At 39.7% G+C, this 13,590-nt stretch overlaps 3 protein-coding genes across 3 annotated transcripts; 2 read left to right on the top strand and 1 right to left on the bottom strand.

Annotated features, from left to right (window-relative positions):
- Window positions 1–71: 71 nt before the first annotated feature.
- Window positions 72–1,065, bottom strand: LOC132178727 (enoyl-CoA delta isomerase 2, peroxisomal). Its single transcript, XM_059591246.2, has one exon. It carries the CDS (start codon window positions 892–894, stop codon window positions 172–174), a length of 723 nt encoding a protein of 240 aa, XP_059447229.2. The 5' UTR covers window positions 895–1,065; the 3' UTR covers window positions 72–171.
- Window positions 1,066–3,647: 2,582 nt separating this feature from the next.
- On the top strand, window positions 3,648–10,733 carry LOC132178751 (Helicase protein with RING/U-box domain-containing protein). Its single transcript, XM_059591277.2, has 18 exons — window positions 3,648–5,032; window positions 5,198–5,331; window positions 5,609–5,744; window positions 5,868–5,921; window positions 6,475–6,624; window positions 6,729–6,880; window positions 7,031–7,115; window positions 7,282–7,506; window positions 7,760–7,903; window positions 8,052–8,204; window positions 8,468–8,535; window positions 8,686–8,808; window positions 8,918–9,017; window positions 9,151–9,263; window positions 9,377–9,953; window positions 10,031–10,102; window positions 10,206–10,304; window positions 10,447–10,733. The coding sequence occupies exons 1-18, from the start codon at window positions 4,082–4,084 to the stop codon at window positions 10,567–10,569; spliced, it is 3,459 nt and encodes a 1,152-aa protein (XP_059447260.2). The 5' UTR covers window positions 3,648–4,081; the 3' UTR covers window positions 10,570–10,733.
- A 2,038-nt stretch (window positions 10,734–12,771) lies between these two features.
- On the top strand, window positions 12,772–13,389 carry LOC132179563 (uncharacterized protein At4g14450, chloroplastic). Its single transcript, XM_059592303.2, has one exon. It carries the CDS (start codon window positions 12,861–12,863, stop codon window positions 13,176–13,178), a length of 318 nt encoding a protein of 105 aa, XP_059448286.2. The 5' UTR covers window positions 12,772–12,860; the 3' UTR covers window positions 13,179–13,389.
- The last annotated feature ends 201 nt before the right edge of the window (window positions 13,390–13,590 follow it).

Raw genomic sequence — 13,590 nt, 5'->3', positions numbered from 1 at the left:
ATACATTAACAAAACAAACAAATGAGGATGGAGTTCCATTTTGCAGTTGAAATCCCGCATCTGGATATCTATTAAGCAGACAAAATAAAAGGATAAATGTAATAGATTTTTCAGTTTCCACGCAAATACAAATTACAGAAACATATTAAGCAGCTGCTTATTAGTTTCACTCTAAAGCTTAGAAGAGGCTATGATGGCTTTGGCAGCCAATCCCAGCACGCCACATACCTCCGGATACAGGCTCTTCCTGATCTCCGCGTACACCTCACCGTTCCACTTCCTCTGCGCCAATTGTTCCCCAAGGCGCACCGAAGCCTCCACCACACTCTCCGCGCTATCGTGTGCCGACTCCACGATCCCAATCGTCACCGCCTCCTCACCCTTGACTTTCCTCCCCCCGAGCAAGATATCGCGCCGAGCCGAAACCGAGCCGATCTTGGACCTCATCATAGCCGTGAAGTAGTCGGGCAAGGTGATGCCGAGGTCGATCTCGCTCATGTACAGCACGGCTCTATCGCGCTTCATGAGGATGTAGTCGTGGCTGAGCGCGAGGAGGAACCCTGCGGCGGCGGCGTGGCCGGAAACGGCGGCGACGGTGGGCATCGGGAGGGAGAGCAACGCGGAGACAACCGGGCGGAAGGATTCGACCATGTGGTGGAGCCGATCGCGAGCGGCGGAGGAGGAGCCGGCAGCTTGGGCCCAGGCGAGATCGAAGCCGTTGGAGAAGAACCTGCCGTGGGCGGTGGTGACGAGAGCCGAGCCGCGGATGGCTTGGGACTTGGCTTGGGAGAGCGCCGAGAGGAGGGAGTCGATCACGGCTGGGCTCAGCCGGTGCTCGTCATCGCCGATCAGGGTTAGGATGAAGAGGTTGCCGCGCTTCTCCAAAGTGCACATGGTGGAAGTTGGGTGCTGATTGGCTCAGGCGGTTAGGCCTTGGTACGCGTGTACTCTATCTGTGTCTCTTGGTTGAGTTCGAAAGGTATGGGCCCAATGTTAAAAGGGATCAAAACCGTTTGGATTCTCTCTATAGGAACGGACCTAAAAATGGTTTCATAGTAATCTTTTCAAAAATTATTTGAAATTAAATAATAAAAAAACATTATTCACTTTCATTTTGAAGAAAAAAGCCGGCCTGTGAAGAAATCCGAAAGCTTTTGATAATTTAGCATTTTGATGCGAACCAACTGGCAACATAAGATAGGGCTAGTTTGAGGGAGTCTTAACATATACAGTATAATTCTCTTTTACATAGAAAAATAATAGATTACCAAATGCATAAAAGGCTAATTAGGTGTTGCTTAAGAGGACTCTAATAAGAAAGGAATCTAAATCTTATCAGACTATAAATTTTATAGAGATCTATTTCTTGTTCCCTTGTTTGTTGAAGTGATTGAACGCTAATAAAAAAGTGCAATACTTGCTTCAATAAATTCTGTATTTTATTATTTTTTTTTTTTAAGGAAAAATTTATAATAAATATATGAGTCAACGCGTGAAAACAAGACCTAGAACTTTTTTTTTTAAAAAAAAAAATTTTAGTTCCTGAGTCAATCGAAAATATTTCATAAACCCTTCCATTACATTTTCTTCCAAATGTCTAATGTCCATCATTCACTCTCAAAACTCACCGTTTTGTTGTCCCCAAGAGGTAGCTCAATCGGCTAGGAACCACGCCTTATGAAGCGGAGGTCACTAGTTCGAATCCCCCCTCCCCCCTCTTGTGTGGACATGTCAAAAAAAAAAAAAAAAAACTCACTGTTTTACCACATCAGCTTTTTCTTTTCACTTCACTTTAAAATATTAATTTTTATTAATTTAATTACATATCAAATCTACAAAAAATAATAAAAAACAAAAACAAAAACAAAAAAATATTAAAGGAGTGGCCAACGGTAGGGTTGCCACCCCCAAACCTACCATGTAGCCACCCCCAAAGGCTTAGGGGTGGCCCGCAAGCTACCTCAACACCTATGGGTGCGTTTGACAACCGGTTGTGGCTCCTGTACGTGTGTTGTGCACTGTAGAGCAAGTTTGAAAATAACGCCAAAAGCTGCAGCATGAAAGATTTGTCCGCAGTGCTTTTGCTATGTTTAACACGCCTGAATTTAGTGTTCCAAAACTGCCCCTGCAGCAAACCCATTCAATGTGATATTTTTTCCCACTTTTTTTTACTTCATTATTTAGAGAGGGTTGCCGTCTTTCTTCTTTCTTCAGTGAAGAAATCCTCTCTAGCTGCTGCTTGGTCCGTGACCCAACAACGGCGAAGGCCCATCCACCACCGCAACCCTCTCTGAATAATGAAGTAAAAAAAAGTGGGAAAAAATATCACATTGAATGGGTTTGCTGCAGGGGCAGTTTTGGAACACTAAATGCAAGCGTGTTAAACATAGCAAAAGTACTGCGGACAAGTCTTTCATGCTGCAGCTTTTGGCGTTATTTTCAAACTTGCTCTACAGTGCACAACACACGCACAGGAACCACAATCGGTTGTCAAACGCACCCTATATGGTGACTTTGCACCCACCCCATATGGCTAGGAATGACTTGCGGCTACCCGGGGGTTAGGGGTGGCTGCAACTCTAACATGAGCATAGACTTTGAAGACTTCTTGAATATTATGGCAAGAAAAATGAAGGTAATTTATAACATCATCATATGTGTTTCAATTAGTGTAGTTTGTTTTAAAAGTTTGGTAGAGGTTGAGGAGGATGTGATTCGAATATATAGAGACATATATAGGAAAGTGTTGCTTGTCGAGAGGTCCAATTCTCCATCAGGAGTTAACTTGTATAATAAAAATAAAAATCAAATGATACATGACTAGGCTTATGGGCCAGGCATCATCATTCAGCCCAAATATAAGTGTGTGGATGGAGGAGGACGCTGGACCCTTCAAGGCCCATAACATCATTGGAGCATTACAATGAGCCTCTCGAGTCTCCACCTCCCCCATTCGAGTGTTGCCTACACCCGCTCGTCTGGATGCCATCATTGTTGATATATGTTGATATCAACTCCCCCAAAACTTCTTTTCTACAGCACATCACACAACTCCAACACATCACACATGCACATGAAACACACTAACTTCATACAAAAAAAAAAAAATCTATCATTTTCAAAGAAAAACCTAATCTTTCATAACTTCCAAAGCATCCTTTCAACAACTCTCTTAATGGTCCATAAATATCAACATATATTACAACAAAAATTAATGTTGGGGTTCGTAAATTAATGGAATGATAATAAATAACTGTTAAAATATTAAAAAAAATAAAATGCATGTGAGAGATAAATCATGACACTTATTAGAATATGTAAAAGAAATTTCCTCAAAAATAAACTAAAGAGTAAAGAGATAAAAAAAAAAAAAAAATGCTTACATCTTGGGTGGTTTTCGTTCTCTTTAAGCTTATTTATTATTCTATTGCTTCAATGAGTCCCTCAAGAAAAAATAATCCTCTCCATTTTATTTGAATAAGAAAATATATTTTTGGTATATTTTACGTGGGCAAAATATTAAATTGCTTACAATTTTTTATTTTTACATGTCCGCACAAAAGAGAAAAAAATTCAAACTAATGATTTCTGCTTCATTAAACATGGTCCAACCAATTAAACTAGCTCTTAATTGCTTACTGTTACAAATAGACCTAGGAATAGTAAAATTTCAATAATGAACACGTTCAGAACTAGAATATGAAAATTAGATAATTTGTGAAATTCAAAAAAATATCTGGAAGCAATCTCTTTGATTTGATTGAATAACGTAGGTTAAATCACCTCAGATTTACTTGCCGTTTTTACTGCCCTTTGGCGCCAAATCGTGAAAAGAAAGCAATCAAAAGCAGAAAAAGACCGGGAATTGAACACAGTAAAAACCTTTCGCGCCAAACTTTCGTGGTGGTACAAAACCCAAATCCCTCCATATCCCATCGCTTCTCTATTCTCTTTCCCTCTCCCTCGCTTCTCTCACACGGAGAAGCTCAAACTCTTCTTTTTTCTCTTTCGCTGTTTCCCATTTTCTTGAATCTAATTAACCATTTTTCTAGCACCGACTTTCTATCGTTGATCCCAATCCATGGACGCTAAACCCATGAATGAAATCGACATCATTCAGAATCCGAGCTTCTTGACCCCGCTCGTAACCGTGAAGCGCACAGTTACCAGCACCGGCGCTCGGATTACGACTCAGATCAAGGCAGAGGACTCTGAGGACTCTGAAGAAGCGAAACCGCTTATTGGGTGGGAGCCCAAGAGCGAAGTGAATGTTCTTGTGAGTGAACATATGCGCTCAGATTGCCCAAACGGCTCAGGGAAAGAAGAGGTCAAGACGTCGAATAAGATGTCGGTTGGCGAATCTCTTAAGGCGACGAATACGAATGCGGTGTCTGAGGAGGATTGTCTGCGAACTCAGATTAAGGAAGAGCAGCCTAAGGAACCGGAAGTGGTCAGAGTCAAGGAGGAGCCTGATGGGGTTGAGGACAAGCGTCTTGTTAGGGAAAATGTGCGTTCAGATTGTCCAGACGGCTTCGTAAAAGACGAGGTTAAGGCCTCATGGAGAATGTCGTTTGAGGAGTTTCTTAAAGTGACGAATACGAAGGTGATGTCTGAGGAGGAGTGTCTGAGAACCCAGATTAACGAAGATCAGCCTAAGGAACCAGAGGTGGTCAGCACCAAGCAGGAGCCTGATGGGGTTGAAGGCAAGAGTCTTGTGAGGGAAAATATGCGCTCAAATTGTCCAGATGGATTGGTAAAAGACGAGGTTGGTTCTAACTTTTCTTCCAAACCACATAATGTGAAGAAAGAAATAGATGAAGATCGAAGGATAAGTTCGGGCTTGGTGGAGGATGGGGATTTTCCGGAGGAGTCAGATTGGTTTCTGGTGGGAAGGACGATTGTCACTGCGCTTTCAACCACAAAAGGAAGGAAATTGGTTGACAATGAGATTGTTGATTTCACTTTTCCCTCCCAACATTGGAGACATGGTGCGCAGTGGATTGTTCGCTTTTCTACCAAACGGTTCGGAGAGGTATACTTAATTTACGTTTTCATTCTATATGTTGTATACGCCTTGTCTTTTCCCCTCTTTGGAGAAATTTGATATATGATTTGTTTAGAGTTTTGGGTATATGTTTATTTAAGTTAAGAGAGTGATGTGTCATATTTTTTGTGTGTTTTTTTTGTTGACTTTTAGATTGGTCGGCTTCCAATGGAGTGGGCAAAATGTATTATTCCACTTGTAAATGGCACTAAGGTTAAACTTCTTGGACGTTGTCTAGCTGCACCATCAAACCTTTCCATGATGCAAGAAATCATGTTGTACATAAGGTAAAGTTGTAATTTTTGTCCTTTAACAGCTGTTCTATACTAAATTTATGCTTTTTACTTGATCCTCATTTTCACATACCAAACAATGTAGAATAACAGAATAATAGATCTTAGTAGTGTTCTTTTTTTTTTTTTTTTTTTTTTTTTTGTGGTGAAACGAACATTACATAGTCGATGAATCGAACTGGTTTGGAGTTTGCAAGCTTTCATAATCACCATTCCATTATGGGATCATTTTTGTCTAAATGAAATTGATTAATTACATCTATGGTGGCAGCTTTTATATTCATCGTTCAGTATTCACCGATGGTGACAAGTCTTCGTGGAGGCTAGATGCTTCCTGTAACATTGACTCTACACTTTATCCTCTCCTCAAGCTGTTCGAATCGCTGAAAATTAAACCATATCAGAAGGTACACTCTTTATTGTTTATATTGAAGTTCTATATAAGCACACGTCTTGTGATGACATTTATGTATTCTCCCTCTTAAGTCTTTTTTATGTTGTATTCATACTATGTGTTTTGCTTCAATCAGGCTGAGTTTACCCCTGAGGACCTTCATTCGCGGAAACGTGTGCTAAATCTAGAGGTATGTATTTTTTTAATTTCTTTTTTTAATATATATCTAGTGATTTTCATTATCTCAATTGCTTGTGTGCATAAAAGTCTACCTGGATAGTTTTGGATTTGATGCTATTTGATTGTTTAGTTGACTTAACAAGCATTTGTATTTGACCTTAATTGAACTTTTCTATTGTCAACCACTCTATTCTATTGGGGCCCACTTGGTTGCTCATGAAAATAGAATTTGGTTATTTACACAAGACAACTGATAGCAGCTGGCATATCATGAATTTCTAAAGTTGGCTGCGTACCATTATGGTGCCACTCAAGATGCCAAACTTATTTGTTTAATTGCTATGTAAAAATTCAATGAAGCAGTTTAATTTCCATTAGATAACTGAATATGCCCTTATATGTTGCACATTTTCATATGCATTAGTTTTCTGGATTTTTAACAATTCTGTGCATATAGACATGCACTGATACATATACAGTGACAGAAAAGGATAACATGGACTATCTCAGAAGTGAAGACATGCACAGGTCTCAAAAGTAATACTTTTTGTTTACTGGAACAGGATGATTCAGAAGAAGCCGCATCGGCCTTGCCTATTTTGAAGCGAAGAAAGGGTTGTCAACAGTATCCAGAACAAGCCAATGATGAACAAGCTGTCACAGAGTCATCTCTGAATAAACTTGTGGGGGCAGTAGAAGTGTATAACTTAGAGGTAGAGCAATTTGAATTTTATCTCTTATCTTCAGAATTTGGAGGGAGTTTTGTATGGGAAGTCATCAAGTTGTCTATTTTGATTCCTCTCTTGTAATTCTTTAGGAGCTGGAACCCCCATGTACACTCATGTGTGATCTTAGGCCGTACCAGAAACAAGCACTATACTGGATGTCAGAATTAGAAAAGGGAATTGATGTTGAGAAAGCAGCAAAAACTCTTCATCCATGCTGGGCAGCATATCGTATATGCGATCGGTATGTAGCTTCTTGTAGATTTTGAAAATTGAAAAAAAAAAAAATGAGAGAAGAAAAGGAAAGGAAGTTTGTTTTATCAACTAATAACATAGCCTTTTGATTAAGTAAAGCTATTAAGTATCTAACTTGACCTGACATGCTGTTTTGCAGGCGGGCTTCCTCTATTTATGTCAACAATTTCTCAGGGGAAGCAACTACTAAATTTCCAACTGCAACACAGATGGCAAGAGGAGGAGTGAGTTCTCTAATATCTCTTTATTCGTACTTCAATGTGGATTTCTTTTATAAGTTGCAGTTATCACCAGTTTCATATTTTCTTTGTGTTTTTTTTTTTTTTTTTTTTTTTTTTTTTTTTTTTTTATCTGCATGCTTTATTTCTAACTTAATAAAGTATTCTTTAGATATTAGCAGATGCAATGGGGCTTGGGAAGACTGTGATGGCAATTGGTCTAATACTTACAAGGCCAGGAAGAGGATGCCCTGCTAACCAGGAGTATGGCACTAAAATTGCAGATACTACTGAAATTACAAAGAAGACAAAGAAAGATTGTCATATGAACACCTCATCAAAAGCAAATGGTGGCACTCTTATTGTTTGTCCCATGGCATTGCTAGGGCAATGGAAGGTGAATATCCTTTCTCTTATGCTAAAAAAGTTAAAGGATAGCCATGATTTGACAAAACCCAAGTAATTTCAAAACTCACCTTTTGGATTTATGACATGAGTCAACCAGTGATGGCACTAGGCTGAAGAGAAAAGAAATGCTTATAATGCTTCCTTTACTTTTTACTGATACTTCGAACATTAAATTCTGAAATGCTACCACACTTTTATCTACTTCGTTAGATGTCTTATATCACTCTGTTAAAAAATTATAGGATGAGATTGAAACCCACTCGAAGCCAGAAAGTATATCAATTTTTGTTCACTATGGTGGGGGCAGAACAAATGACCCAAAGGTCATTGCAGAACACGATGTGGTGTTGACAACATATGGAGTGCTTTCTGCTGCTTATAAAAATGTAAGGAAATACTCTATCTTCGATTTGCCAGTTGCTTAATTTTCTCACCCATAAAATCCATCTACCAGAATCCTTGTAACCCTGATATTCATTTATCTTTCACTTTTCTCTTTTATCTTTTAATGGGAACTTTGTTACTCTGATACAGGATGCAGAGAACAGCATCTTCCACAGGGTCAGTTGGTATAGGGTGGTTCTAGATGAAGCTCATACCATAAAATCTTGGAAGACTCAAGGTGCTCAGGCTGCCTTTACATTGTCTTCACACTGCAGGTGGTGTCTAACGGGAACCCCTCTTCAGGTTTGCATTGTTTATATGTTTATGTGCTCTGTTTGTGAGATCAAATCATAGTTGTATGGGCATATGGAGTCCCTGAAGGATATTATACGATTTGTTTTGCTTTTTCTTTATTCTACTAATATCTTGTGCATTTTTATCCATCTTTCAACTAATAACCTACATCTAAATAATCTATCTGGTAGCTTTGAAGATCAGGAAGAGGGAATACTCACTGGAATATCATCCAATAATTTAATGATTTTCTTTGTCATCACTTGCTGCAGAATAATTTGGAAGACCTCTACAGCCTCTTATGCTTCTTACATGTTGAACCATGGTGCAATTGGGCTTGGTAGGATAAAAAACTTGTTCAATATTAACTTTTCTGGTGTCACTTTTTTGTTACTGCAATGGATTAGAAAACTCTAATAGTTTAAGCTTGCTAGAGTGCATTATTAGCTGATCCTTTTTTTTAGTTATTTTTTTCTGATTCTTAATATAGGTGGAGCAAATTGATTCAAAAGCCTTATGAGAATGGTGATCCAAGAGGGATGAGACTGATCAAAGCTATTTTGAGGCCATTGATGCTGAGAAGGACAAAGGACACAAAGGATAAAGCCGGAAGGTGATAACTCTTATTTTCTCATATCCTTTCAATCTGTTCTTTTCCTCCTTCCTATCATTTTATCGTTTGCAAACTTTGTCAGCATTGTAACGTTTGGTCCTGGTTTTAGGCCTATACTCGTTCTACCTCCAACTGACATTCAAATCATCGAGTGTGAACAGTCAGAAGCCGAGCGTGACTTTTATGATGCGCTTTTTAAGAGATCTAAAGTAAGTTTCTCTTGGTTATTTTTGTTTATTTATTCTGCACTCAAGTGCTTAGAATTGCTTTCAGTGGATTCTTAGCCTGTTAAGCAGCGGTCTCTTTATCAATGAAGAAGCTCACAATCTTTCATGAAAACAGGTCCAATTTGACCAGTTTGTTGCACAAGGCAAGGTTCTTCACAACTATGCATCAATCCTTGAGCTACTACTTCGATTGCGGCAGTGCTGCAACCATCCGTTTCTTGTCATGAGGTGTGCAAAATATTGGAAAAATGGCACGAGCTAATTAATTTGTCATGAATTCCATTTTACCACATTCTTTCCACGTCTCTGTTTCCAATAATTCTTGGTTTGAAAATATGCAGCCGAGCTGGTTCCCAAAAGTATGCAGACCTGAGCAAGCTTGCAAGAAGGTTCTCTGAAATTAATCCCGATTCTTCCACTTCAAAGCAGCCTGGCCCAACCCATGCATACATTGAAGAGGTTGTTGAAGGTATCCGGAAGGGAGAAAACACAGAGTGCCCCATATGCATGGAGTATGCGGACGACCCAGTTCTCACTCCATGCGCGCATAGGATGTGCAGGGAGTGTCTCCTCTCAAGCTGGCGGACCCCAACAACTGGCCTGTGCCCAATTTGCCGGCAATTACTCAAAAAGACCGATCTCATAACGTGCCCGACAGAAAACCAGTTCTGGGTTGATGTTGAGACGAACTGGAAGGAGTCTTCCAAGGTTTCAAAACTCTTGGACTGCTTGGAAAGCATTCGCCGGTCGGGTTCTGGTGAAAAGAGCATTGTTTTTAGCCAGTGGACTTCGTTTCTTGATCTCCTCGAGATCCCGTTGAAGAGGAGAGGCATTGGCTTCTTAAGGTTTGATGGAAAGCTTGCGCAGAAGCAGAGGGAGCATGTCTTGAAGGAATTTAGCGAGACCAAGGAGAAAATGGTAAACAGAATTTTTCACTCTGCTTCTACATTTTTGAGAATTATTGTTGCTGATCATATGTTTCTTTGGCATCTCAGGTATTGCTGATGTCTTTGAAAGCTGGTGGTGTAGGCTTGAATTTAACTGCAGCCTCTAATGTCTTCTTAATGGTAAAATTTTCAGACAGTTGGTTCTTTCTTTTTTTCCTTTTCTCAAAATATACAATAATCTCTTCTTCCCTTTCCCACCATATTTGTATTTAATATGTTGTAGGATCCATGGTGGAATCCTGCTGTTGAAGAGCAAGCAATCATGCGAATTCATCGTATTGGGCAAAAGCGAACAGTGCGTGTTAGAAGATTCATTGTTAAGGTAAAACTTTTACTCTTTCATCTTCCGCTTCAAGCTGTCCAGAATTGATCCAAGCTTTTCCTACCATGGAGTTGGGATTTGGAGGAGGAGGTCAAAGTTTGAATCTTTTTATTTATTACTTTATTATTGCCACTGTGATTAGGACACGGTGGAGGAAAGAATGCAACTACTCCAGGCACGCAAGCAGCGCATGATTGCTGGGGCCCTCACCGATCAGGAGGTTCGGACGGCTAGGATTGAGGAGCTCAAAATGCTTTTCCGATGAATTGCATGATGCAATTTATTTTTTGAGAGGGGCTCTTTTGTTTTTTGTATGGTCCAAAGATGCCCAATTTTGTAAATTTCTATAATTGTCAAGTGGTAATTTGGTGCTCGTTTCTTCGACAATGACTGCCATGAAGCACAATAGAGAGTATATACCGGGGATAGCTACAGGAAAACATTTGAATATCCTGAAAATGACGCTTCTATCCTTGACCAAAGGACGGTACAAAAGTTCCCTACAACACGACAATAGAGATAATAACAAATGTGGGCCAAACACGTGCCCATCATATCTTGGTTTACTAAGGTTGAGGATTGACCACGTAATTGGGGGTTCAGCCGTTAGATCATAAGTAGTTTTTGGCTTCGCCAAATCGAGGCCGTGGATTTTGCCGTAAGTTTAAATGTCATAGGTTATAACTTATAACGTCCGTTTGAAGGGTCAAAACCCGGTGGTAAGGGAGGGTTACAACTTAACAATAACATGTCCCCACTCCCCACGGTTTCAGTTGGGGTGGGGTCCCCGTTAAAGGAAGCGTCAAAAACGCACCCACTCAGCCTTTGACTGTAGATGCTTTGCCCGTTGCCTTTCTGTTTAGGAAAAAGTTGCTTCCAAAACTCTTCAGCTTCAATGGGGTTTTCCTTCGATCGGCTCGGCTACGTAACAACGAGTTGAGCCCTTTTTTAATGGTGTTGATGAAAAAGGAAAACAAGAATTTGTTTTATGAAATGGTCCAGTTTTTGCGGCTCAAAGGTTTTCTCTAATAGAATTAAGACTATTAAAGGGTAATTTGGTGCGAAGTTGAACATTGTATATGAATCAGAAAAAGAAAATTCCATACAAGGTTTTCACAGTGCTGTGGCTAATGTAATTATTTAGGCATGGCACACCAACATAGTCTATGGTCACGTGGTTGAAAGAATATTATGATGCCATTGATAGTATGACAATGTCACAATTGTGATAGACAAAATTTCAGAGTATACTGTTAACAGATTCGTTTGGTGAACACATCAAATTATTTTCATATTTATCTCATATTACAATAAAAAGCAAAAAGCATTATTTAAAAAGTTTTATCAAACAAGCCAAACAATTTACAAATCTATGGCAGGTGACTTTATACCAAAAATTAAAAAAAAAAAAAAAAAAAAAAAAAATCGATTGAACTAAACCCATAGAAATAAAGCTTATTCAATAGTGGCATTCCCGTGAACTTCCAACAAAGACAATTGGTGGTCTTGTAGTTTAATGATGTTTCTATTTTTCTTCCAATAAAGAAACTTGGAGTATGTTTCTATTTTCTATTACTTGTTGGACTTCCAATTATTGCTCAACCACTATAACTGCGAGACTTGTGAAGCTTCATCTATACACAAAGGAGAAAAAAAGAAAAAGAAAAAAGAGAACTGAACTTTCATATGACTAATATTATAGTGGAGTTTGTAGGTTCAAGACCTACTAATGGGTACATAATATGTCAATATAAAAAAGTACTAAAAAAAAAAAAAAGTTGCAATTTGGGAATATGTAATTCTCTAAATACAAGCCATTCATTTACAATGAACAACTACAATTATACCACTTTGTCGATCTCGGCCAATAGCAATTTTCAACCCCATTTCTCTCTCTACTTTTTCGACCAACCATTTCTCGAAGGTTGTTGGACAACTCGTAAGTTGTTTTAGACTGGTCGAGTCACTTTTGTCATTTACTGTTTTGTAAGTAGTCAATTACTTTCATTATTTATTTTGGAATGGTTTGATCATTCAATCAACTATTTTGAGCCGTTCAGCCACTTCTCAAAAAATGATCGAGCGAACATGAAAATAAAAGGGAGTAAATTAAAAAAAAAAAAAAAAAAAAAAAGCAAAAAACTAACACTAATGGCATGTCATAGTAATGACCGTTCATCAGCCTTAAAGAATTACAGGCTCAACAATTATGTGGAATTATAAGGGGATTATAAAGTAGAAACAGCCTTCCAACTTTTGCATGAATCCCGCGTGGAGAATCCATTGGTCAATAAATAAAGCGAGGAATTGAAGAAACAAAATAGCCTAGACTCCGTCAGGAACCAAAAATCTTAGCTGTAAAGCCGAGCCGTGTATCCCTTCCCCCTTTTTGACTCTTTCTGGACCCCATTAACCTCTGCTCCCCACGCCCCTTTATATACACCCACACACGCCCCCTCTCTTTCACATCTCTGCTACACACAACCAAAGCCAAGCCAAACCCACCTCTCCACAGATATCTCATTCACCCCACATCCGAACCGGTGTTCTTCATCCATGGCCGATGCACAGAGGAGTAAGTCCGGCAGCGGGAACTGGCGCCAGCCTAGCCGGCTGCAGCGGCGGGCCCCCTCGCTACAAATCAGCACACCCGTCTCTAATTGGAACGTGGCCATCCCGCTCCTATCGCCGCTCGCCACGTCCCCGACGTCCCCGAAGCTGTTCAGCGATCGGACGGCGGAGATGAAGCCGAGGGAGGATCCGAGGCTGCAGGGCTCCGAGGCGGAGAAAGTGGCTTTGAAGAAATGGCAGCACCCGGCGGCTCCCTTCTGCTACGAGCCGGCTCCGCGGGTTCGACCCTTCGTGCCGGCGTAGTCAGGACTAGATAGGGATAATAGAACTGTATGATTGGCAAATAGTATGTAGATCTAACGGTGTGAGTTGGAAGAGTTTTTTTGATCAACATTGACATGAATTTCTGCAAGCTGTAGACAGAGTTCATCATATATATATATATATTATTGCGCTCACAAAAACCAACTTGCTTGTTCATATATCTATTGCGTGGGGGCAGGTTTTTAGTTAAGTTCTGGTTCAAATTTCCTAACTCTTTTTTAATGGGCACGCTATATTGTGTAACATAATTGGAAAAAAATGATTTGCAATCGGAAGAATCAATTGCATTGCAAGTTGTAAATCAAGCAAATAAAATGAATGCCTCATATAGGCTGTGCTCGTTGGGGAACACATCTGGATTCTGGAGCACCACCACCATCCGATCTCGTGA

Source organism: Corylus avellana, chromosome 4 (assembly GCF_965113065.1).
Source record: "Corylus avellana chromosome 4, dhCorAvel1.hap1.2, whole genome shotgun sequence".
In the NCBI taxonomy this organism is placed as follows: domain Eukaryota; kingdom Viridiplantae; phylum Streptophyta; class Magnoliopsida; order Fagales; family Betulaceae; genus Corylus; species Corylus avellana.
Note: the sequence above shows the minus strand (reverse complement) of the source record. Positions and strands in the feature narration are given on the sequence as shown.